Source organism: Oncorhynchus mykiss, chromosome 11 (assembly GCF_013265735.2).
Source record: "Oncorhynchus mykiss isolate Arlee chromosome 11, USDA_OmykA_1.1, whole genome shotgun sequence".
Taxonomy (NCBI): Eukaryota; Metazoa; Chordata; class Actinopteri; order Salmoniformes; family Salmonidae; genus Oncorhynchus; species Oncorhynchus mykiss.
In genome coordinates, this window is record NC_048575.1 from 56,943,498 (window position 1) to 56,969,444 (window position 25,947).

The window sequence follows — 25,947 nt, forward strand, 5'->3', positions numbered from 1 at the left end:
GTGTGCAAAGCTCTTAGAGACTTACCCAAAAAGATTCACAGCTGTAATCGACTTTTACAAAGTATTGACTCAGGGGTCTGAATACTTACGTAAATGAGGTGTTTCTGTATTTCATTTTCAATAAATTTGCTAAAATGTATAAAAGCATGTTTCACTTTGACATTATGGGGTATTGTGTGTAGATGGGTGAGATTTTAAAAAATTGAATCCATTTTTGGAATTAGGCTTTAACACAACAACATGAAATAAGTCAAGGGGTATGAATACTTTCTGAAGGCATTGTATGTACTAGTGAAATGTATGTTTTGAACAAAAGACAACACAACATGAGAATGCACAGAGAAATGTGTATTATGCTACTGCTCTATTCTGAAGAGGGACGCAACCTGGCCAAACATGCTGACGGTGTTTTGAAATACTGTGGTAGCTTTTGTTTATTGTGTTTCTGAATATTTGATTTAAGCATACTTATATTGATAGTAACCAGTTAAAAGTTAGAAAATAAATAGGTAAAATGAAAGACTACTAAAATACAACTGAAAAGCATGCATGCATATTCCATTCAGGGATGTCAGAAGGAATACTTAACCGAAGACCCTTGACACTTGAAAACCGTTTGATCAGCTGAAGTTAGGGTATTTACTTGGCAAGATTCCAGTGTGTGTCCCCTCACATGTCTCTTTAATCCCATTGGGACAGACCGGTGCCCTCCATGACAAGACCAGCAGTCCCACATTGTCTTTTCGTTGGCCCTATTCCATCCAGCAAACTGCCACACATACTCTGGTTCCAATGGTTGAGCACTGAAGGTAGGACTCCAGAAAATACCCCTGCATCTCTGTGTATTTTGGGGTCAGACAATTTAAGATATATGGCCGAGCACAGGACAGAGCAAATTGTCCGTCAAAAAAATCCATAATGCTGATGATCAAATCTGTGGTGATGTCACCCAAGCCATGGCAATCAATAACTTGGAGTGAGAGGAGAAGAGAACATGAGAAACCTGGTTGGGTGGATACTGACTGACTGCATGTACATCAGGGAGAGGCTGGGTCCCGTGACTGGCTAGGAGCTGTTCTGTTTATCCTCTGGTACAGATAGTGGAGTGGGAGTGTGATGGTGATGGCCAGTGGGACTTGTGTTGGATAGATACTGGCATACCTAAAGGGAGAAAAGTTAATACACTCTTTACCATCCACAAGGAAAACATAACATCTATAAATAATTTGTTATTTCAATGTGTAAATGAATGATATAAGATTGGTTAAAGGAGTTACAAAAAAATAAAACATAAAAGTCCAAATTGGGTGAAATCCTACTGGATTCATAGATGGAACGAGGAGAGGCATGGCAGACCAGATCATCACATATGATTTGGAATGCTGTCCATCTCATTGAAAAGCTCATTGACAGCCCTGAGTTCTTCCGATGCATAAAGCAAAGCCAGTTCAGAAAGGGAACCTGAGTGCATCTAATTAGATGCTAGTAACAATCCCGCTTACCTTATTTGGCGGTCCATTTAAACTGACGGAATCTGTTCAAACATCCTACTGCCGCTTGCTGCTACTGCTAGTATGCGTTTGCTCCCACCACCAAACCAGCTTCCACCGGTTAGGTTCTGTTTTCCTGCTGGGGGATTGGTATAGCCATCCACGCTCACTGCTTGTAGGTCATTTTATATATTGATGCTTTGCTTGGGCTGTGAGCTACCCTGAAGGAGCAGAGCCTATATCGCCAAGACTTGCATTATTAATTCTTTAATAAATGGTTAAACATATTTTTATGTGGCGTTTCCTTTCTGAAATGGCTTTCATCACCTTTAGATCCTCCTGAAGAGGAATCCTCATAGAGGAGAGAACCATCCTATGAAAAAGCCATATAACAGGCAGCAAAACAAAATCACGGGCTTAAAAATGCCAATACACTGCTCTGCACGATGCATGTCTCTCTGGCTGGCGATCTGTCTGGTAATGAATGAACAGAGGTCCCACATTGGGCTTGGTGTAGCTACACACAGTGACAGAAGAGAACATTCTATAGGCATAGATCAACAGAAGTGACATTAAACTACATTATGCACAAAGGAGACAGTTTGTCCACAGAGCCACTTCATCTTAGTTCATCCCCACAGCACTCCACTGGACCAGCCTGGCCTTTGGCTCTCTGGGGAATAAGGCCCAGGAGCTGGAAATGATTTTGGCCTGTAATCGCTCTTTCAGAGTGACCCCCTGGTTATGGTCCTGTATACCTACACAACATATACTACACACTCACTAGCACATATACTCTTACCATTGAGCGGGATCCTTGTCAATGGCCATGCGTCTTCAGTGCAAAGGACAAGAAAACAGGCTAGGAAAAAAGGAGGAATACACAATGGTACATAAGTTTCCTTCTGTTTATCAAGGGCCGTTTTCAAGACCAGACATGTTACATTATATTAAAAAAAACATTACCTTATGGTCTCCCATGCAGACATTAGGGCCCATTGTGTTGTAAACAACACTGCTCGCTCCCTCATCTCTCTAAAATGAAGCACACAGCTGTTTAATAGGCCTGTAGAACATGGATCTATGGTAAATACATCAATTAATCCATGAAGTGTGGATGGCAGAGTGTTGCCAAGTGACTCACCCTGTGGATGATATCTTGGGCAGTGTGAGACATGAGAATGCGGTCACACCAGGAGGGGCAGCGAGTGTTCATGTACTGGGTGGGTTTAGTGTAGTCCTCACAGTATGGGTAACTGACAGACAGACACACAGCATGGCAGTGATAGTGTCAGCAGGAACACTCCTTAGGCATAGTAACAGGGATTGATCGTAATAGTGCCAGGCCTGCCAGGGATGAGGCTTACCTGGGTGGAAACAGAATGTCTTCCTCTGTAATGACATCATGAAAGGCTGAGATCTCCTTGTCATACTTCAGAATCTGAGGGATATAGAAGGATTAACAATTACTGGAGGTCTGAAAACATGGTATCTGCAAACCATAAAGATCTGCATAATGTGAATATTCAATTTCACCTAGAATTCACCATTACTTGAACAAAAATATTTAAACGCAACATGCAACAATTTCAAATGTTTTACTGAGTTACAGTTCATATAAGGAAATCAGTCAATTGACCTAATTTATGGATTTCACATGACTGGGCAGGGGTGCAGCTATGGGTGGGCCTTGGAGGGCATAGGCCCATCCACTTGGCAGCCAGGCCCACCCACTGGGGAGCCAGGCCCAGCCAATCAGAATGAGTTTTTACTCATAAAATGGCTTTTTTCCAGACAGAAATACTCCTCAGCATGAAGTGTACCATAACAGTTTTCATTAGGTTTCATTTCAATCCTGGCCACATGCCCACAGCTGGCAGCATCCAAGTGATTGGGTCGGGTGCAGCTGAAGCCAACCCAATCATAATGCCCATGGTCAATTTAGTTTGACATTTGATATCCATATCAGTTTAGTTAGGGACCATCAGTAAATTACACGATATACATGGGACAATATATTTTTTATGTCAATAGCTCCAAATTTCAACGACTTAAAAACCTAAAACCAACTATAAATTGTCAAAGTTCATATACAAATATTGAAAGCATTTAATGAGACAACTAAAAGATGTGCAACATGAAAATATTGTCCCATTTACATTGTGTAATTTATTGATTGTTCCCAACTCGCCCTAGAGATAGGCTACCCAATGTCAAACCAACTTTGCCACCGTTGCACACCAGCCGGCTGAAGCTAATTGGTGAAAGAAGTTGGCAAGCACTAGCTAGCCTAGGTGACTTCAAGACAAGACCTGGTTAGACTGTTTCAAGTTATCTGGAAGGGTGAGTGACTAACTGTGTACTGTTTTGACAGAGTGAATGTACACACTCTTGCCATGTGCAACCACACACACACACACATACACACGAGACACCCAAATTAAACCACCATCACAAGACGTGTGGCTTCAGTCATGGCCGCTGCATTTCTTAATGACCAAGCCAAAACATTTGGCCAAATCAGGAAGTTCAGCCCCCATTTAATGAAGTATTTTCTGTGGTTGTTTTCGGTTTAGAACTGGTAGGGACGGGAAAGGGAAATGGGCTCCCTAGTCAGTTGGATACTGAATGCATTCAACCGAAATGTGTCTTCCACATTCAGCCCAACCCGTCTGAATCAGAGAAGTGGGGGGGGTGCTGCCTTAAACGACATCCACGTCATCGGCGCCAAGGCATTAATGATTGCTGTCAAGGCAGCGAGTGGTAGCCCATGAGATTAATATGGGTGGGGTTGTTGTATACAGCAGATAATGTTCTCACCGCTCTGCCGTTGTCCTCTGTGAACACTGCCTGGTGCAGGTAGGCAAATATCTTGGTCTCAATATGGAGAAGAACCTTGAGATGAAGGAACAGGGGATAGAGTAAACGTCCAAATCTGAATAACAACAGGGAAACAGTAGGATGGAAGAAGTTGATGGGTGTGGAGACTCACCTTGTGGTCATTGTCCTTTTGCTCACAGATAATTTTTTCCACCTCATTACTGCTGTCCTTCTTCACTGTCTGCACCACTGCTGAAGTGGACAAGTTCTGGAACACACACACAGTTCGGTCAACTAAAACTCAATAGTTATCTAACCATTAGTAAAGATTCTCGTGAAATTTTTAAGGAAGTGGGCCATGTAATAATACCTGGACCAGGCTAAGGGTGTCCAGGCGGAAGTTGAAATCCCCAAACAGGAAGAAGGGGAGTGGGGTGTAGCTGCTGTCTGATATCCTGGAAGGAAACAGCAGTGATATTAATCGAAGTGGGCTCAATGCAAAAGCCTTATATATCTCTCAAGTAGTTGCACTTGAGTTGTTCTCCAAAGCTGAGAATGGACAGGCCTACCTGTTGATGACATATCTCAGGGCCTTCTGGCGGTTGTCTGAGTAAATGGAGGGACTGGCGTTACAGGCAATGAGGTTGGAGGCATCATGGAAGAGGTGTACGTTGACTAGGTCCAGACCCCTGCCGAGAGCACACACATGCACGCACGCAAGCACACACACACACACAAAGTGAGAAGTGGCAGGCAGATCTATGAAAAAACTAAATTATTGGGAAGACATTTGTTATTGCCTTCGATCAAATCTACACGTGTGTATGTGTGGAACTGTTCAGTGGTAGTTATGAAGAGCTTACTTATTAGTGAGTGCACTCGACGTCCATGCTAGTCCACAAAGAAACACATTTGTCTCCTGTGCCAAGCATTAACTCCTTTTCTGCTGCTGCCACCTGAACACAATTAATGTGCATACAACTGGCAGGCTGTGTTTACTTACAGGGTGACCTTGTAGCACTCTGCCCATGAACTCCTTTTGTCTAAGACCCGGTGGTAGTGACACAGGAGGGCAAATAGTAACTATTGTGCAGAGGAAACCGAGGGTGTTTGCTGAGCTTCAGCTTCAACCACTGCAGTAGCAGTGAGCAATGGGCTGACAGCTGGCTGTGACTGTTCGAGCAGCCTCTCTCTCTGTGGGTCCCTGTCTATTGATGAGCTGTGATAGTAGACAGTGGAGTAGAGTAATGTAGAGTAGAGTAGAGCACGTACTGGTTGTGAATGATCCACCGGGTCCTCATAAAGCCCTTCCTAGACCATTTGAACTGCAAAACACATCACACAACAGAAGCTATACCGATGAATGTTTTGTATGTGAAATGTTCAACAAATAGCACCATTTAACTAACTCATTGGAGGGCCATTCTGGTAATTATTGATTATTCAATACAATTTGTCTCATATCCCTGTCAGATTGGGCAGACTCCCCCTTCAGCCCCTATAGACCCATTTGTCCCAACACATCCCAGCCCACCCTGACCTCTCCCAGCCCACACACACACACTTACATCGGGCCAGAAATTCTTCAGGAATTTTTCTTTCTCCACTGTGGTTACTTCATCCAGGGAGCCTACATACTTGTTCTGTCCAGACACTGCTTTGAAATCCTTAACTGTGAGGGGGAGAGAGGCGTGGAAGGGTAAAATAGTGAGAAAACATGCAAACACTAATCAATAAAGTGACGTTTAGCTTATAACAGCACCATATGTGATCAGAGAACCTATAATCAGGCCATTAGGCAGTGTTTGGTCACTGTGCACTGATCTGACTGGCGACACAGAACATGGCAGGCTTGGGATGTTAATGGCTCTTCCATAAGCCTTTTCTGAAGAGCTTTTTCCATGCCTAACGTGACTGGACTATGCAACAAGAAAATAATACATCCCACTTTCAATTCAGATTCACTGATACGTCTGGGCCAAAAAAGGTGTCCATCCCCCGGCGACATTCAAAAGATGATCAGACACATTGTATAAAAATACAGACACGAATCTCCAGACTGACATACAAAATTGATCTTGCTTCCTCCTAAACTCTTTTGTGCCAAACTCTAATTATATTATAATCATGATATATTACAAAGGGCCAAGTTTGCACACCAGGACTGATGCAGATGTTCTGAAATTATCGCCATGTGCAGGGCCTGAATGGAAGTGATCCATCATAAGGTGATAACAAAATGTCATTAATCTTTTGTTATTCAAAGTCAATAATGATGTCATACAGATATGATTGTAATGTCCTTACCATTAAAATCATATTGGTAGATGTTTTTCAATGACTTATGGATGAAGTACATGCTTCCCAAGGCCTGTAAGGACAAATAATAAAATACAAGCTCATTTAAAACAATCGCTGAGAATGGCAGTTTGCTGTATTGATGATAGTATAGAGTTTGATTTAAGGTTGCAATTTTATTATGTACATTAGCTAGTACAGTACAGGTATACAGATTTTTTTTCTTCTGTTAGTGAATATAGAATGTCTGATTTTCCAATATTGCATCCTTCAAGAAATACCTTGTACAGTTCTCACTTATAGTTTGAATCCATGCCAAATAGTTATTTCAAGTTTCAACGTTATCATTTCTTGCGAAACAGCTTCATTCACTTCGACATGCTCAGGAGACCATGTTGGTCAGACGCAGCACTCAGGCTTCAGTGGTAAAATACAGTCATATTGACCTAAAGAAACAACCCAATGTCTGAGTCATCCAACATGATCTGATTCTGATTCCATTATTATCATGAACCATCCCAATCTACAGTTGATCTAGTCTCCTGCCACACACACCCGGCCTTCAATCCTCCCCTTTTTTCAAGCAATTATATTATGCTCAACTCACTCTTCTCCACAGAAACATACAGTCTTACTGCAATAACATGTACACAGTACACACTCAAACGGGCACACGCACATATACACACACGCAAGCACACAAACACACTTTAGCACCTAATCATCCCTGACATGGGCTGACAATTTTGATTGTACTAACTGCCTGCTTCAATGATCTGATTAATCAAACCCTGAGATCAATAAAGACAGAAAATTAAAACAATTTAAAAGGTATTAAGCAGTACGGCTGCTGACTGCCGCCTTGGCGGCTGCGACTCGGGGACGAAGAAAAATATGGCGGCACCCAGAGGGTCTCAGGCGTGACGGCAAGAGAGATCTCTCCCTGAAGAGACCATTCATCTTCACTGCCAGAGCAATCCTCATTTAATGGGATGGAGCTGTCCCTACTCCAACTAGCCCGGGTGACCAGCGATTAGGGATAGACCTGTCCATGTTATGTTGGGGGAGGAAGGGGGGTTAGCTGGGGGTTAGAGGAGAGAGAGGGGGTACGGACTAAACGGAGGGTCTCGCAAATTCGATCTAACATCGACTAACTAAACTGAATCCCTTGGTTATAGCAGTTATTAAATTACATCACATTTTATTTTGCTTGAGCATTAGCTCAGTTTTGAAGAAAACATGGTGGCAGTTTTAAGAGTGTTTACCGACCTAAGAAACATTGTATAATGTATTGTATATATAGTGAAGGTATCAATAGCATTGGATGTTTTTGTTGTTGATATTCTTAAAACCATAAAACTGTTTTATGACTGTAAAAGTCTGCTGTACCTTTTCTCAAAAACCTTAATGTCACACACACACACACACACACATAGAAAGGTTCTCCTCCACATACTCTGCCAACCACCTATCTTCATCAATCAGGTTTGTGCACAGTTTAATAAAAAACTATCGACTTACAAGTGATTTTTTATCAAAACACCATTTGTACAGGGAATGCCTGCATGCCTGCCTCCCTCCTCACAGCCCCTTTGAACAGAGACCCCTCCCCCCTATCCCTCAGCCTCTCCTGGCCAGGGAGCTGATGATCCACAGCCAAAGAGAAACAAATTGAAAATCAATGTGGGTGGCACAGGAGAAATGAGAATGAGGCATTGGGGGCTGCAGCCCTCTTAGGGCAGGGGAGGAGGGGCGCAGACACCCCAGCACAGCGGAAACATAGTCCCAGCTGTCCACCACTCCCCTCAGCCCTTATTTATTGTTTACAAATGGCCTGGGATCAATAGTTTTAATCTAGAGTTAAATTTATTGACTTTGGCCTGTCTCCCCACACCTGGCCATTGACTTTCCCCTCCACTTCACACACTCTTGAGTGTGGACAGATCCATTGACCCCCACTGTCAGGGCTCCAGTGTTAGGGTCTCACCTGGGTGGGGTTAGGGTTAATCACACTCTGCACGTGATAGGGATGGACCCTCCCAAGACTGGATTTATGCAACAACTACTGTGTTGACCTGCCAGACCATTAGGAACCAGGCTCTACTATGACAGTTACAATGTGGCTCAGAATTAAAAAACGCTGGCAAACAGTCCTTATTCCTGGTACAGAGGCCATTGGAAAGGAGGCTGAAGATAGAGTTGGTCTGAGAGCTGGCAGTATGACAGGTGTGGAGATTGAGACAGCGTCCATGACAGAGACAGCCTCCTACAGCTCTATAATGGCAGTTTAGTGCTGTACTGACGCACAGTCATATACTGTAGTTACATTTAGAGAGAGGTGGGGGGCCAGAGGATAGAGCCAAGACCAAGTGTATAAACCAGCCTTTAAACACATGGCCTCTGTGTGTACTAACACCTTGTAGCTTTCAGAATATACAGTTCATCATACTATAACTTTGAGAAACATTCCCACCCACATACTGTCACGTTGCAATGAACTCTACAAAAGGATACAACAGTTAAGTGTGTTGGTTTTTCTATTCCTTTCACAGGTCAAATATACAAGCTCAGCATGTAACCCAAGGTCCTGCCTACACACGGAGATCAAAACCAGACGGAGATCACAGACGGAGATCAAAACCAGACGGAGATCACAGACGGAGATCAAAACCAGACAGAGATCACACACGGAGATCACACACAGAGATCACACACAGAGATCACACACAGAGATCACACACAGAGATCACACACAGAGATCACACACAGAGATCAAAACCAGGGAAACATCCAACTGGGATTTAGGGAAAACCAGGGAATTTATTGAAAGTTCCAGGAATTTTGCAACCCTAGGTCAAACTATACTGAACAGACACTGTATATAAAAGGCAACAAGCAACAATTTCAAAGATTTTACTGAGTTACAGATCATATAAGGAAATGTAAATAAATTCATTAGGCTATGGATTTCACATGACTGGGAATACATACAGTGGGGCAAAAAAGTATTGAGTCAGCCACCAATTGTGCAAGTTCTCCCACTTAAAAAGATGAGAGAGGCCTGTAATTTTCATCATAGGTACACTTCAACTATGACAGACAAAATTAGGAAAAGAAATCCAGAAAATCACATTGTAGGATTTTTAATTTATTTATTTGCAAATTATGGTGGAAAATAAGTATTTGGTCAATAACAAAAGTTTATCTCAATACTTTGTTATATACCCTTTGTTGGCAATGACAGAGGTCAAACGTTTTCTGTAAGTCAAATCCTACAATGTGATTTTTTGGATTTTTTCCCCTCATTTTTCTGGATTTTTTTTCCTCATTTTGTCTGTCATAGTTGAAGTGTACCTATGATGAAAATGACAGGCCTCTCATCTTTTTAAGTGGGAGAACTTGCACAATTGGTGGCTGACTAAATACTTTTTTTGCCCCACTGTATATGCATCTGCTGGTCAAAGATAACTTGTAAAAAAAGGTAGGGACGTGGATCTGAAAACCAGTCAGTATTTGGTGTGACCACCATTTGCCTCAAGCAGCGCGACACATATCCTTTGCATAGAGTTGTTCAGACTGTTGATTGTGGCCTGTGGAATGTTGTCCCACTCCTCTTCAATGGCTGTGCAAAGTTGTTGGATATTGTCGGGAACTGGAACACGCTGTAGTACACATTGATCAAGAGCATCCCAAACATGCTCAATGGGTGACATGCAATGTTCCTTCTAAAAAAATGTAGCACTGAGCTAATTTCTGGTCTGCTGAGTACAAACTTGAACATTGTGCAACTTCCAGTGTGTGTTTACTGTGAACACTGAAGCTGTACCCACTTTAAGTTACAGTTTTAACTGTGGCCAAGTAGGCTACTGTGACTTTTTGGTCATAATGTAGGCCGACCAGAGTGGCCCATCATCAAAAACAACAGAGAAAATGCATCCCATAACATTTTAACATGGAAATAGCTGTTATATCATTCAGCATTCAGTAGTATCCAATTTGTGGTGTTTAATGTAAGCCTACATTCCATGATACTTTAAAAAAAACATGCAGGGCTTGATATTAACTGTTTATCCACTTGTCCTTCAGACAAGGAGGTGACTGAAAATGTTATTGTGTTTGATGCAAGAAACCACTTTACAAAATAAAATACCATTACTACAGAGAATCAGACAAATTATGCTGCCATCTGCCCATTGGCTACAACACTGCCCCTTTAAGACAAAAAAAAGCAATTTACCTGACTTTTCAAAGATGTCTAGAAATGTATACGTTTTGTGCTCTTGTAGAACACAATCACTCCCCTATTGCTGACTACAATTGATCTAGAACTGGGCTAATAACTCACTAACAAGCAAAGGATATGAACAAAATGTGCACACGTGGCTACATGCAGCTCTCGCTTTAATTTCAAAACAAGCTCATCTACTCATGACCGCTCATGCTGAAAACAAAGTCCAGTTCAAAGTAAATGGCACAGATCCATATTTTGCAATGGTCTATTTGCCTATAGGCCTACTGCAGCTCTGATTGTTTATGCCGCATTGTCTGTGTAGAGTATGAGCTGAGTAGTGCGTGTCAATGCAATAGAATCCTACTCTGATGTGTATGCCTACAACAAAATCTCTTGCATAGTTCATTTTGTTTTGGTATGTTGCATTGAAAGTGGCTAATATTGAGTTGATTCGATCACAATTGCCACAGTAAAGGGAAACGTTAACAGTGTTAACAGGAAAAACTCTAGAACAATGGTCACCAAACTTTCCTGAGTCAAGCTCCCTTGGAGTCAAAATTCAAGCCGAGATTGTAGTAGCCGGGCTGGCAAAACACTGGATCACTGCTACTCTAACATCTGTGATGCATGCAAGGCCCTCCCCCGCCCTCTGTTCGGTAAATCCGACCATGACTACATTTTGCTTCTCCACTCCTATAGGCAGAAACTCAAACAGGATGTACCCGTGACGAGGACCAATCGGAATCCATGCTTCAAAATTGTTTTGATCACGCGGACTGGGACATGTTCCGGGTAGCCTCAGAGAATAACATAGATTTATGCGCCGATTCAGTGAGTGAGTTTATGAGGAAGTGCATAGGAGATGTTGTTCCCACTGTGACTATTAAAACATACCTTATCCAAAAACTGTGGATTGATGGCGAACAACCGTATTTAACCATGGAAAGATGACCAGGAATATGGCTGAATACAAACAGTGTAGTTATTCCCTCCGCAAGGCAATCAAACAAGTGAAACGTCAGTATAAGGATAAAGTGGCGTCGCAATTCAACGGGTCAGACAAGAGACGCATGTGGCCGGCGCGAGTAAGACATTTAAACGGCACAGACGGCATCCTTAGCTGTGTCCTTAGAGCATGCGCAAACCTGCTGCCTGGTGTGTTTACAGACATATTCAATCTCTCCCTATCCCAGTCTGCTGTCCCCAAATGCTTCCTGTACCCAAGAAGGCAAAGGTAACTGAACGACTATCACCCCGTAGCACTGATGTCTGTCATCATGAAGTGCTTTGAGAAACTAGCCAAGGATCATATCACAGCCACCTTACCTGTCACCCTAGACCCACTGCAATAAGCATACCGCCCCAATAGGTGCACAGATGATGCAATCGCCATCACACTGCACACTGCCCTATACCATCTGGACAAAAGGAATACCTATGTAAGAATGCTGTTCATTGACTACAGCTCAGCATTCAACACCATAGTACCCTCCAAGCTCATCATTAAGCTTGAGGCTCTGGGTCTCAACCCCTCCCTGTGCGATTGGGTCCTGGACATCCTGACAGGCCTCCCCCAGGTAGTGATGGTAGGAAACAACATCTCAACTTCGCTAATCCTCAACACTGGGGCCCCACAAGGGTGCGTGCTCAGCCCCCTCCTGTACTCCCTGTTCACCCATGAGGCGTGGCCATGCACGCCTCAAACTCGATCATCAGGCATGCAGACGACACGACAGTAATAGGCTTGATCACCAACAACGATGAGACAGCCTATAGGGAGGAAGTGAGGGCACTCAGAGTGTGGTGTCAGGAAAACAACCTCTCACTCAATGTCAACAAAACCAAGGAGATGATCATGGACTTCAGGAAACAGCAGAGGGAGCACCCCCCTATCCACATCAACGGGACAGCCGTGGAGAAGGTGGGAAGTTTCAAGTTCCTTGGCGTACACATCACGGACAAACTGAAATGGTCCACCCACACAGACAGTGTGGTGAAGAAGGCGCAACAGCGCCTCTTCAAACTCAGGAGGCTGAAGAAATGTGGCTTGTCACCTAAAACCCTCACAAACTTATACAGATGCACAATTGAGAGCATCCTGTCAGGCTGTATTACAGCAGGAAGGCCAAAAAGATCATCAAGGACAACAACCACCTGAGCCACCGTCTGTTCACCCCACCACCATCCAGAAGATGAGGTCAGTACAGTTGAATCAAAGCTTTGACAAAGAAACTGAAAAATAGCTTCTATCTCAAGGGCACCAGACTGTTAAACAGCCATCACTAACACGGAGAGGCTGCTACCTACAATTGAAGTCGGAAGTTTACATACACTTAGGATGGAGGCATTAAAACTCATTTTTCAACCACTCCACAAATTTCTTGTTAACGAACTATAGTTTTGGCAAGTCGGTTAGGACATCTACTTTGTGCATGACAAGTAATTTTTACAACAATTGTTTACAGAGATTATTTCACTTATAATTCACTGTATCACAAGTTGACATACACCTTCAATTTCAGTGCCTCTTTGCTTGACATCATGGGAAAAACGAAAGAAATAACATTTTAGACCTCCACTAGTCTGGTTCATCCTTGGGAGCAATTACCAAACGCCTGAAGGTACCACGTTCATCTGTACAAACAATAGTACGCAAGTATAAACACCATGAGACCACGCAGCCGTCATACCGCTCAGGAAGGAGATGCGTTCTGTCTCCTAGAGATGAACGTACTTTGGTGCAAAAAGTGCAAATCAATCCCAGAACAACAGCAAAGGACCTTGTGAAGATGCTGGAGGAAACAGGTACAAAAGTATCTATATCCACAGTAAACGAGTCCTATATCAACAATACCTGAAAAGCCGCTCAGCAAGGAAGAAGCCACTGCTCCAAAACCGCCATAAAAAAAACAGACTACAGTTAGCAACTGCACATGGGGACAAAGATCATACTTTTTGGAGAAATGTCCTCTGGTCTGATGAAACAAAAATAGAATTGTTTGGCCATAATGACCATCATTATGTTTGGAGGAAAAAGGGGGAGGCTTGCAAGCCGAAGAACATCCCAACCGTGAAGCACTGGGTGGCAGCATCATGTTGTGGGGGTGCTTTGCTGCAGGAGGGACTGGTGCACTTCACAAAGGAAGGAAAATTATGAGGAAGGAAAATTATGTGGATATATGTAATATATAATAATGTAATATACTAACTGTACTAACTATTACTCTTGTTAAAAATATGAAATGGTATTACATTTGGTGAAGAGCACATTCATCACCTGCACATTTATTTTTTATTTATTTTACCTTTATTTAACCAGGTAGGCAAGTTGAGAACAAGTTCTCATTTACAATTGCGACCTGGCCAAGATAAAGCAAAGCAGTTCGACAGATACAACAACACAGAGTTACACATGGAGTAAAACAAACATACAGTCAATAATAAAGTATAAACAAGTCTATATACAATGTGAGCAAATGAGGTGAGAAGGGAGGTAAAGGCAAAAAAAGGCCTTGGTGGCAAGGTAAATACAATATAGCAAGTAAAACACTGGAATGGTAGTTTTGCAATGGAAGAATGTGCAAAGTAGAAATAAAAATAATGGGGTGCAAAGGAGCAAAATAAATAAATTAATTAAATACAGTTGGGAAAGAGGTAGTTGATAGGGCTAAATTATATGTGGGCTATGTACAGGTGCAGTAATCTGTGAGCTGCTCTGACAGTTGGTGCTTAAAGCTAGTGAGGGAGATAAGTGTTTCCAGTTTCAGAGATTTTTGTAGTTCGTTCCAGTCATTGGCAGCAGAGAACTGGAAAGAGAGACGGCCAAAGAAAGAATTGGTTTTGGGGGTGACTAGAGAGATATACCTGCTGGAGCGTGTGCTACAGGTGGGAGATGCTATGGTGACCAGCGAGCTGAGATAAGGGGGGACTTTACCTAGCAGGGTCTTGTAGATGACATCTATGACTCCAGTATTTTATTGGTATATTGTAATTACTTCGCCACCATGGCCTATTTATTGCCTTTACCTCCCTTATCTTACCTCATTTGCACACAATGTATATTACCTATTCTACTGTATTATTGACTGTCTGTTTGTTTATTCCATGTGTAACTCTGTGTTGTTGTATGTGTCGAACTGCTTTGCTTTATCTTGGCCAGGTCGCAGTTGTAAATGAGAGCTTGTTCTCAACTAGCCTACCTGGTTAAATAAAGGTGAAAAAAAGAGCACATTATTGACTTGTTTAGGACTTGAAACTCAAAGTTAAAGACTTGAGACTTGACGGTTTTGACTTGAGACTTGAGTGCTAAGACTTGAGACTTACTTGTGACTTGTAAAACAATGACTTGGTCCCACCTCTGCTTTCTGCACATGTCACGGTCAGTGTGAATCGGAGTGACTTGACACAATGCTGGCCACAAACAAAACGGAGTTAAATGATTCCAGTCTGACGTGAAGCGTTTATCCATGTATATGGGTAAGAGTCTAGCTACATTTTCAGATATAAGTTTCTAATTTTGTCAGAAATTTGTTTTTATTGCAAGTTAAAGTGTACTGTTATTTAGCTAGCGAATGTTAGCTTACTGGCTCGCGAGTTAACGTTACATGTATGATCTGTGTAGTAATATTATTCAAATCAGAAATCTATTTGCATTGCTAGTTATAGCCTAATGTTAGCTAGCTAACATTGAACCTAGTTTGTTAGCTTTAGCTACCTGCAGATTCATACTACACCTATGACAATGTTTGTATTGGTAGTAGTATGAGTTGGGATTGTGCCGGTTCATTGTTTAGCTAGCTAGCTATGTAGCTAGCTACATGTCTAAACAAAATACTCCACTTCGTCCGGATTATTACACTACCCATCAAATTAGCCAGGGGTGATTATGGCCATCTATTGTATTTTATGAACATGTATACATGTCTAGACAATAGTGACCCATCCACTTAGCTAGATGTGGCTGGGGGGTGGTTATAGCATTTCCTTCACATGACACATCAAATTAGACAAGTGTGTCGGGTAATAATTTAATAATTATAAAATATGTATCAAATATTTTGATCTGGACACTTTCTTATTTTGATATTGCTATTATGCAAGTAACCATCTCAGTGTACCGTTTACACCATCTGTATCCTGTGCATGTGACAAATAAACTTACATTTTATTGACAGAGTATGTGTTTACCAGATGGCCTCACATGTGAATCCTTAAAGAGATGGGTGGGGCTAAGGCTTAAGAGGGTGTGAACAATGTGGAATGGGTGTAGACAAAGAAGAGCTCTCCTGTAGGTGTACCAAAACATTCAAGGGACATTTTCTCAAAAGTGAGGTTACAAGTTGATCAACTTTCAAAGCAGAATTACTTTCCCATTGTTCCTCAACTGCCGTGTATGACATACCATTTTCTAGCTCGGCGTCTCTACATTTATCCAATGTAAAATTTGAGAAGTTAAACTTTTTGTGTGTATGGGAAATTTCCCGGGATCTTTTATTTTTGCTCATGAAACATGGGACCAACACTACATGTTGCATTTACATTTTTGTTCAGTCACCCTAGTTTCAATGGTCAAATAAACTGCGAGACCCTAAGTCGATGATAAACCTGAGCTTTCCGGTGGGTTAGGGTCCACCACCATTGACTGCTTTCATGTTGTTGAAGCTTGGTCCTCAGATTATACTATTGAGAAAAGCAGATACTTATATATTTAATGACAAGCTTTTTGTCAAATAAATATGGCTACCCTGTCTATGTAATGAAACAATTATGTAAAGCCTCACCCTATGATCATGTTTAAAATACTCATATCATGTTCAACAAGGTGAGTGTATCAGGTATGCTTGAAAAGAAATGTCAAATGATTTAAGTAAGACCTTTACAGAACGGATGTCCTGAAGATAGCATTTTGCTTTGGCAAGCATAAAATGTATATTGATATTCTAACATGCAATATTCCCTCTGTTTCTCAGTCTAAAAATAAACAACAGGGCATTTATAAAAGGCCTCTGGCCCTCAGTAGAGCAGTAGTATGGAGCAGGGCCCCACCTTGTGGTCACAGAGGTACACTGCTGTCTGAACAATAATTTGACTGTCGTAGGAAATACAAGCTCTTCTAAAGGTTGGCACACATTCCACCGAATATGGATCTAGCATTTATCTACTGATCGTTCACCGCACTGTGTTTTAGGGATCACCCGCTGTAGATGTCTGACAGCCTAATTTTCACACGATTCTACATGTAAAACTCAGATCACAAATTATGTTCAGAGGTGCTAAGTAATCTCGGCCAGCAAATGCTGTTAGTGTGTCTGAGCCCGAAAGACAAAGACACCAATGGTAACTCTTGTAAGGATTTACACAACATGTTATTGCTTTACCTAGGCGTCATGTCCATCAAGCTCCACTGCATTACTATATCGATGTTCATGTCAAACAACTGAAATTGGTGTAACCCTAGACCAAGCATGGTGGTTACAGAGAGTCTCTCAATTCAACTTCAGTCAGTTGATCACTGTAGAACTTACAGTGAAGCTGTCCACGTTCTTGAAGTGGTTGTCCACATAGGTGCAGACCCTGTCAAAGTCCCTCATCTCCTCATTGGACTCAATGTTACTGAAGACCAGAGGAGAGAAGAATAGGCTGAATATATTGCTGCATACAATATCACAGTATCATCACTTTTTAGGGACTTGGTTGTCTGGTGGGAGGTGTGGACAGTAGATGTCTGAGGTTATGATAACATCATATAGTCTTTCACATAGATTTGATAAAAATGTTCACAGTTAAAATCCCTTCTGGCACATCACCTGCCAGATAAATTATGAGAGTTATACTGCTGATCAGATAAAATAGTCAGAAAACTATAATGAGTCTAGGCAGCATTTATGAATACTTTGGCACATGAACCATGGAGTTTGGCACAGTGATGTGAGTGATATCTTACCAAAAGAAGTTCTCTGCATGGCCCATGTTGACCATGTAGTCCTTCCCTCCAACCTCCTGGAAATGCAGGGCGATGAAGCGTGGTTTGTGACTCTGGACTGTCTGTGAAAAAACAGACATCAGACAGGCTGTCAATCTACCACAATCATGTGCCATAGTGGTAAGTGTGGGGCTATCTACTGAATTCCGGTAAGTAAATATTATTTCTTAAGATTACTTTTACAACTTTGGACTTTTACAAGACATAATGTGTTGGCTAAATAGTAGAAAGTGTCTTTTCCACCTTTGGGAATGGAGCCAGTATCTAATGACTGACATAGAAAAGCTTGAGTAGCAAGGACAGTTTATAATGTCCATATCTGGTCAAAGTCCACCATCCAGGAGTGCTCATGGTTTGGTCACAGAATGAGTGAGTGACTTAAGGTGTTTGCATTTGAACAGTAAAACAGCTGACCTACAGTAAGGAAGAGTCACAGAGATATTTGTTTTACTTGAGGATCCATTCTATAGTGGACACCTGAGAGGGATCCAAACTCACCCCAAAGAATTCTCGCATCCAGTCACTCTCAATCTCACCCACCTGTTGGTTTAAAAACATAAACATTTTAAATTCACACATGGTTTCTACCACTTAGCCTACAGTCAAGTATAATAACTGAACAGTTGAGACATACAACACAAAGGACATAAACATAATGGTTTAAATGAGATCCCGGAAGTTATCATGTCAACCCAGGTGTACCAATCAACCTGACCAGGCACCTTTCCTCTCCACTGACCATGTTTAATAATATATTAGCATTTGACAGTGGAGGATATAAAACATGCAGAAAGGTGGATAAACACAACACAGTCTTGTCAAACATTTCGGTGGGAAATACAGTAAGGTTTAGGCAGACACCCACCATGATTGACCAAACAGGTAAGATTATATGTTGAACACTTAACTAATGCAATACACAATGTTAATGCGAGATTAAACTAGCTATTTGTCCTTCCATTTTGTTTCACCTCTTAAATGTGAAGTTCCCATATTTGGTGACCCTATTAGATTTTGAAAAATTCAATTCAGTCTGGTATGAGAACAGTAGCCCCTATCTGCAAAAGCATGGTGTATGCGGAAAGCTGAGTGTCTTGGTTATTAATATGTGCCTTAATCATTGGTGTGATTTACTACCATATATTGGCATACGAATGTATAAGGGCACGCAGAGCAGATTAGCCTAATTTCAAGATGGCTGCTACCTACATTCCGGTTAGTGTTGTGAAGCATGAAGGAAATAAACAGGAAATACGTTTATTCACACCGAAAGCCGGGACTCCACAGATCATGGGGATGTCTTATTTGTCTGCTTGTGACCTACTGTTATTGATCACAATAACAGAGTCAAAATGTTTATTTTATACAACGTTTATGTCAAACATCTTACAAGGTGAGCTTCGATTTGGTCTGTGTTTGAGCTATAACTACATGGGGTTATGAAATTAATCCTTAGGTTGGTAGGAACAAATCTAACATATTTCCAATATTATCTGATGATGTATAACTTAATGGCAACATCGAATGTCCACAGAGTGATTATCTTAGCGCATGAAAAATATGATGTGTCCTGCTTACGTGGCGTAGCCATCCATTACGCAGGGGATTGGCTACTATGGCACATTGACAGTCTTGTAGCCAATGAGATAAGCTTTCCAGGGATATGCAGTTGACCTGGGTGGGACAAAGCAAGGCCTAAAACCTTATGTGTAACGCTTCGATTACACCGACAGCATCCTTGCGCAAAATAGCACGCAGCATCATCTGGATATGAATGCAACAAAAGTGAAACATTCACCTTCTGCTATCATTCCTGTCAAGCCGTCACACATACAGTTTGACACATATGTTCGATAAATCTAAAGTATGCACCACTCTACAACTGCAACGCAATGCTGCAAGGCAAACGCAGCATTTAATTGGAAATTAATGTAATTCTGATGTAGCAAAATGCAATAATGCTGTCGGTGTGATCGAAGTGTAATGCGAACTATTGCTACCTGACTCAGAGACGAGACGCATCGGGCACGCTACATTACATTGTAAACAGATTTCATAGCTTTAATTTCATAATTTTAGCATAAAAGATGGTTTCTCAAGGGGGGAAAAAAAAGGTCAAAACTAAGAATATCGAACAGGAAGCTAAAAAGAGGCAGTTCTGAAAATGTATACTGGAGTTGGACTCGGATCAGGGGAATGATTTGGACGAGGATTTCGACTCGGCCGACGAAGATTGTTTTCTAGAAGGATTGGATAAAATTTTTGATCTGTAAGTCAATTATTTTCATAACTTTAAATAGCAAATGTATTATATTTATTTCATTTTTTTTAATATGTTGACTGATTTTTGTGCTTTAGATTTAGTTTATAGGCCTATGTAATAAGTAATTTCAATGTTATATAATTCCAAAGTAGTTACTGTCCATGTTTCATATTAGTTCACTGTTCTTAGTTAAATTATTTTATCTTTGGAGAGACCATTACACTCTCATGGCCATTGTTTAATTGTGGTTCTCACCTCTGCCTTTGTCTCCAAAGTGTTACTGTTTGCAATGTGTGTGTGTGCGCGTGCGTGCGTGCGTGCTTCACACCTTCTATGCGAGTCAAATCAGATCAAATTGTCTATGTTACATGCGCTGAATACAAAAGGTACCTTTTAAATGCTTACAAGCCCTTAACCAACAATACAGATAAGAAAAACATGTTAAGAAACGATTTACTAAAATAAACTGAAGTTAAAAAAAATAAGAAAAATAGAAAAATAACAATTAAGGGGCAACTATAAACTAACAGCAGCGAGGCTATATACAGGGGGTACCAGTACAGAGTCAATATGTTGGGGCACCGGTTAGGTGAGGTAATTGAGCTAATGTGTACTGATAGGTAGAGGTAAAGTGACTATGCATGGATAATAAACAGACTGAAGCAGCAGCGTAAAAATGGGGATGGGGGGACAATGCAAATAGTCCGGGTAGCCATTTGATTAGTTGTTCAGGAGTCCTAAGGCTTGGGGGTAGAAGCTGTTAAGAAGCCTTTTGGACCTTCTCCGGTACCACTTGCCATGAAATAGCAGGGAGAACAGTCTATGACTAGGGTGGCTGGAGTCGTTAGGCCATTTTTTGGGCTAACCTCTGACACTGCCTGGTATAGAGGTCCTGGATGGCAGGAAGCTTGGCCCCCGTGATGTACTGGGCCGTACGCACTACCCTCTGTAGTGTCTTGCGGTCGGAGGCCGAGCAGTTGCCATACCAGGTGGTGACGCGACCAGGATGCTCTTCATGGTGCAGCTGTATAACTTTTTGAGGATCTGAGGACCTATGCCAAATCTCCTGAGGAGGAATAAGCATTGTCATGGCCTCTTCACGACTGTCTTGGTGTATTTGGACCATGATAGTTTGTTGGTGATGTGGACACCAAGGAACTTGAAGCTCTCATCCTGCTCCACTAAAGCCCCGTTGATGAGAATGGGGACGTGCTCGGTCCTCCTTTTCCTGTGGTCGACATCATCTCCTTGTCTTGAGCACATTGAGGGAGAGGTTGATATCCTGGCACCACACTGCCAGGTCTCTGACCTCCCCTATAGGCTGTCTCATCGTTGTCTGTGATCAGGTTGTGTCGTCAGCAAACTTAAATGATGGTGTTGGAGTCATGGGTGAACAGGAAGTACAGGAGGGGACTGAACACGCATCCCTGAGGGGCCTCTGTGTTGAGGATCAGCGTGGCAGATGTCGTTACCTAACCTTAGCACCTGGGGGCAACCCGTCAGGAAGTCCAGGATCCAGTTACAGAGGGAAGTGTTTAGCCCCAGGGTCCTTCATTTAGTGATGAGCTTTGAGTCCTGGTAATCCGTCTGGCCCTGCGGCCTTGTGAATGTTGACTTGTTTAAAGGTCTTACTCACATCGGCTACGGAGAGCGTGATCACACAGTTGTCCGGAGCAGCTGATGCTCTCATGCTTCAGTGTTGTTAGCCTCGAAGCAAGCATAGAAGCCATTTAGCTTGTCTGGTAGGCTCATGTCAATGGGCAGCTTTTCCGACAAGCATCGGATCCGGTTTAGTACGATTCAATCTTAGTCCTGTATTGATGCTTTGCCTGTTTGATGGTTCGTCGGAGGGCATAGCGGGATTTCTTATAAGCGTCCCGCTCCCTTTAGCTCAGTGCGGATGTTGCCTGTAATCCATGGCTTCTGGTTGGGGTATGTACATACAGTCACTGTGGGGACGACCTCATCGATGCACTTATTGATGAAGTCAGTGACTGATGTGGTGTACTCAATGCCATCGGAAGAATATCGGAACACATTCTAGTCTGTGCTAGAAAAACAGTCCTGTAGCTTAACACCTGCGTCATCTGATCACTTCCTTATTGAGTGAGTCATTGGTACTTCCTGCTTTTGTTTTTACTTGTAAGCAGGAATCAGGAGGATAGTTATGGTCAGATTTGCCAAATGGACCGAAAATCCAGCCAGCTGTATGTTATCTATGTCATCGTTCGGTATTACAGTTAATGTCCCGTTGGTAGGATAGTCTTGATCGGAGCTCATCCATTTTGTTATCCAATGACTGCACTTTGGCTAATAGGACTGATGGTAGAGGGGGATTACTCACTCGCCGTCAGATCCTTACAAGGCACCCCGACCTACGTCCCCGATATCTCTGTCTCTTCTTCATGCGAATGACGGGGATTTGGGCCTTGTCGGGTGTCTGAAGTAAATCCTCCACGTCTGACTCGTTAAAGAAAAAATCTTCGTCCAGTATGAGGTGAGTGATCGCTGTCCTGATATCCAGAAGCTCTTTTCTGTCATAAGAGACAGTGGCAGAAACATTATGTACAAAATAAGTTACAAATAATGCGAAAAGACACACACAATAGCACAATTGGTGAGGAGCCCATAAAACGGAAACCATCTCCTCCGGCACCATCATCACTCACTGTACAGATAAAGTTTAGGCTTTTTTATTTTTTTACTCACAGTAATGTCATTTTGTAAATTTTGTCAACTGTAATTCTGTGTGTCTTACAACAATATTTCTTTTTTTATTCACCACAGAGTGGAGAATGCAGATGATTTGGATGGTGATGTTTGGGAGCCACCCCTCTCAGCAAGCGCCCCCAACGGTCAAGGTTTTTACCCCCCACTGCTATGTCAATCACCCCGTCTGATGGTTCTCCATCCACTTTTCATAGACCTCTTGAAAAAGAAAATGGTGTTTGTGGCACCATTCGTCCTAACAGAATCGGGTTCCCCAAGACCAAGGTAAAAGACATGACAAAGACAGCAGAGAGGGGGACCATACGTTGGATCAGGACTAACAAGCTGCTTTTTGTGAAATGGAAGGAAACTAGGAAAGTAACCATGCTCACCACACAGCATAAGGCATTCAATAACAACCATGTCCCAAGGATGGGGAAAAAGGAAGAATGTCCCCATTCCTGTTTCTTGTGAAGGACTACAATGCCAGCATGGGGGATGTCGACCTATCTGATGCTCCGATAGGCTACTACCAGGTCCTCCACAAGACCAGGAAGAGGTATGACTTTTTTTTACTACTTTGTGGACATTGCAACAGTAAATGCTTCCATTCTCCACAAGCAGATGGCCAAAGCAAAAGGTCAAATCCCTCTCTCCTAGTTTGCCTTCCAAGAGCAGCTGGTATTGGAAATGGCTGAATTGGGGGACCAAAGCAACCATCACAATACCACCCACTCAAGGTGAGCGCCAGTATCCAACACACATGCCAAAAGAGAAAAGGAAGAACTGAAAGCATTGCACAAAACACATGGGGGGGGGGGGGGGGGGGGTGAAATGACTGATCTTCTGTCCGAAATGCCAGTTTGCTTTTTGTTTCCTGGCAGAGAGGGACTGCTTCAAAGACTATCACGACATGCACAAGCTAAGTTGAAAGTGAAATATAATTGTCTACACCTGGAATGTAAAACGAACACGAATGCCATTTGTAAATAGTTCAGCTTATTTCTATATTTGCACCTTTTTTAGTGAAGGACACGTGTGTAACCAAGTTTGTTTGATAAAACATGCTTATATATATTTTTTATGTCTCTGTTACTTTTATATTGTTTTTGTTAACAGTTCATTTGTATGTGGGACCAATACATTGGATATGCCTAGGCTAAACATTCAGGCACTTTGGAGAGGTTGAAAAAAAAAACGATGGGATATCCCCCAACACCACCACAATATTTGAGAGAGGATGATGCTGTAGAATTTTTTTATAGTGAACACTAACTTTTAGGCACACCCAGAGTGCAAAAACAGTGCAATTACCACATTCAGACACTTTGAAGCAGTTGAAAGGACACTTGAATGTATCCTGCATACACCATAACACCACCACAATGTATGAGTGAGGTTGATATGGTGTTTTTATACTGAACAAATAGCATTTAGGGATTGTGAATATGTAATAGCACTGTAATTATCTAGTTTAGACATTTCCCACTTTGGAAAGGTTTAGGGACACCACTTACTAGAACATCTGCCCATTTCTAGTTGTTAGGTCTATCAATCCCATTTTTCTTCTGATATTGTTCACATGTTGTGGAAGCCATCTGATGTGTTTCCAGCTCTGGGCATCAATAATTCACTTATAGCACTTAGATTACTTTTAAAATAAAATAACTGTTATTTTGTGTGTGCTTGGTCTTGTGTATTCTGAACTATGTAACTCCTATATTCTTATAATTTCCTCAATCACCCAGATCTCATCTTTCCAAATATACTAAGTGTCAAATAGCAGTTAATTTGGGGGGTCTATTTAGGCGGAAATCAACATTTCGCAATTGCATCCAAGAGGTTAATGACTGTTATTCAATGAAACATTTCCAGGGAAACCCTGTGAGCAACTGAGTATCCAAAGTACTGGGGGTGTTTTGGTGTTTCCCCGCAATGCCAGACCAGAATACAGATGGTGTTGTCTTTTCCAGGGCCAGCCTGATCCAGGCCAACCTGCCAGAGTAGTAGCAGCACCACACTGGCTTTGCATAGGGCATTTGCATGGCTGAATGACTGCTGCTGCCCACCGTACCCAGGCTATGAGACCTGACAGGAGGGGTGTTCATCCATAATACAGGTGTCTGACTGAAGAAGCCCAACTGCATGTGTCCTCATGCTTCATGGGACAGTATTATCTTTGTCCAGTGAAACTCATCCATAAAAACATAATGGTTTGGTCTAACAGATGCTGAGATTCAATAAAAAGCTTTGCAATTTGAAATTGTAAAGCATTTTATTGAAGGTTTGGTGTCTGAACCAACATTTCATTACAGTGCTGTATTTCCATTTTCTTCTGTTTCTTAGGGTAGACTATTTTATAAAGACACAGCAAGATGTAACAAGGTAAAAATTCGAAATCCTGAAAACCCACCCAAAGATCATATGAAATGACAAACAAAAGGATCCAATGCACTCTAGTAAATCCCTCTGATCTTGATCTTAAGTCCTTTCGAAGTAACAGAAAGGGTTTGCTACAGAAAGTGAAACTTTCCCTATTCTGATCCAAACACAATATTAATTGACACAATGCTCTTTAAAAGGTAGAGAACGCCAAGATAAATGTATGTCCATCTAGGGTTGCACATCTCGGGGAATATTTAGGTGGAAACTTTCTGTGGGAATTAACGGGAATATATGGGAATTAGTATTAATACCATTTCAAATGTAGAAGTCTTTTGCATTGGATATAGTTACCATATCATAGGGAGACAGAAACATAAGGTCAAATGTTTATCATAAGTAAACATAATTGCAAATAATGAAACCCTTCCAATAGAAATCAAATGTAAAATATTAGTTACGAATTGAACTTTAATTAAATGAGTTGACTCATTCATCGCATCTCCCAAAAACGTTTTCAACATACATCTGTAAAATAATAGTCTAGAAACTAAAGCTTGGTTGCCTTCCTCTCAGGCTTCCATGTCTTCTCCCTGGACCTCCTCAATGTCCACTTCTTGAACATCAGACTCTGAGGCCTCATCTTCACTGTCACTTTCCAACCTTGTTGAGGATGGCTTGTTGTAAGACTCAAAAAAACTCACATTTGCCCAGATGGCCACCAATTTTTCAACCCTTGTATTGGTCAGCCTTTTGCGTGCTTTGGTGTGTG

At 41.8% G+C, this 25,947-nt stretch overlaps 1 protein-coding gene across 2 annotated transcripts in view; it reads right to left on the reverse strand.

Annotated features, from left to right (window-relative positions):
- Positions 1 to 331: 331 nt before the first annotated feature.
- The window catches only part of LOC110536033 (inositol polyphosphate-5-phosphatase A), a 54,020-nt gene continuing 28,404 nt past the window's right edge, over positions 332 to 25,947 (reverse strand). For both annotated transcript variants that reach the window (XM_036935870.1, XM_021621538.2), the window contains exons 2-16: positions 18,320 to 18,361; positions 17,783 to 17,883; positions 17,364 to 17,451; positions 6,618 to 6,681; positions 5,879 to 5,982; positions 5,583 to 5,635; positions 4,880 to 4,999; positions 4,681 to 4,765; positions 4,483 to 4,578; positions 4,311 to 4,385; positions 2,858 to 2,931; positions 2,635 to 2,746; positions 2,457 to 2,525; positions 2,293 to 2,352; positions 332 to 1,161 (exon numbers count right to left, since the gene is read on the reverse strand). In XM_036935870.1, coding sequence (XP_036791765.1) covers positions 2,311 to 2,352; positions 2,457 to 2,525; positions 2,635 to 2,746; positions 2,858 to 2,931; positions 4,311 to 4,385; positions 4,483 to 4,578; positions 4,681 to 4,765; positions 4,880 to 4,999; positions 5,583 to 5,635; positions 5,879 to 5,982; positions 6,618 to 6,681; positions 17,364 to 17,451; positions 17,783 to 17,883; positions 18,320 to 18,337 — 1,101 coding nt within the window. In that variant the 5' untranslated portion in view covers positions 18,338 to 18,361 and the 3' untranslated portion in view covers positions 332 to 1,161; positions 2,293 to 2,310. The remainder of the gene's footprint in view (positions 1,162 to 2,292; positions 2,353 to 2,456; positions 2,526 to 2,634; positions 2,747 to 2,857; positions 2,932 to 4,310; positions 4,386 to 4,482; positions 4,579 to 4,680; positions 4,766 to 4,879; positions 5,000 to 5,582; positions 5,636 to 5,878; positions 5,983 to 6,617; positions 6,682 to 17,363; positions 17,452 to 17,782; positions 17,884 to 18,319; positions 18,362 to 25,947) is intronic.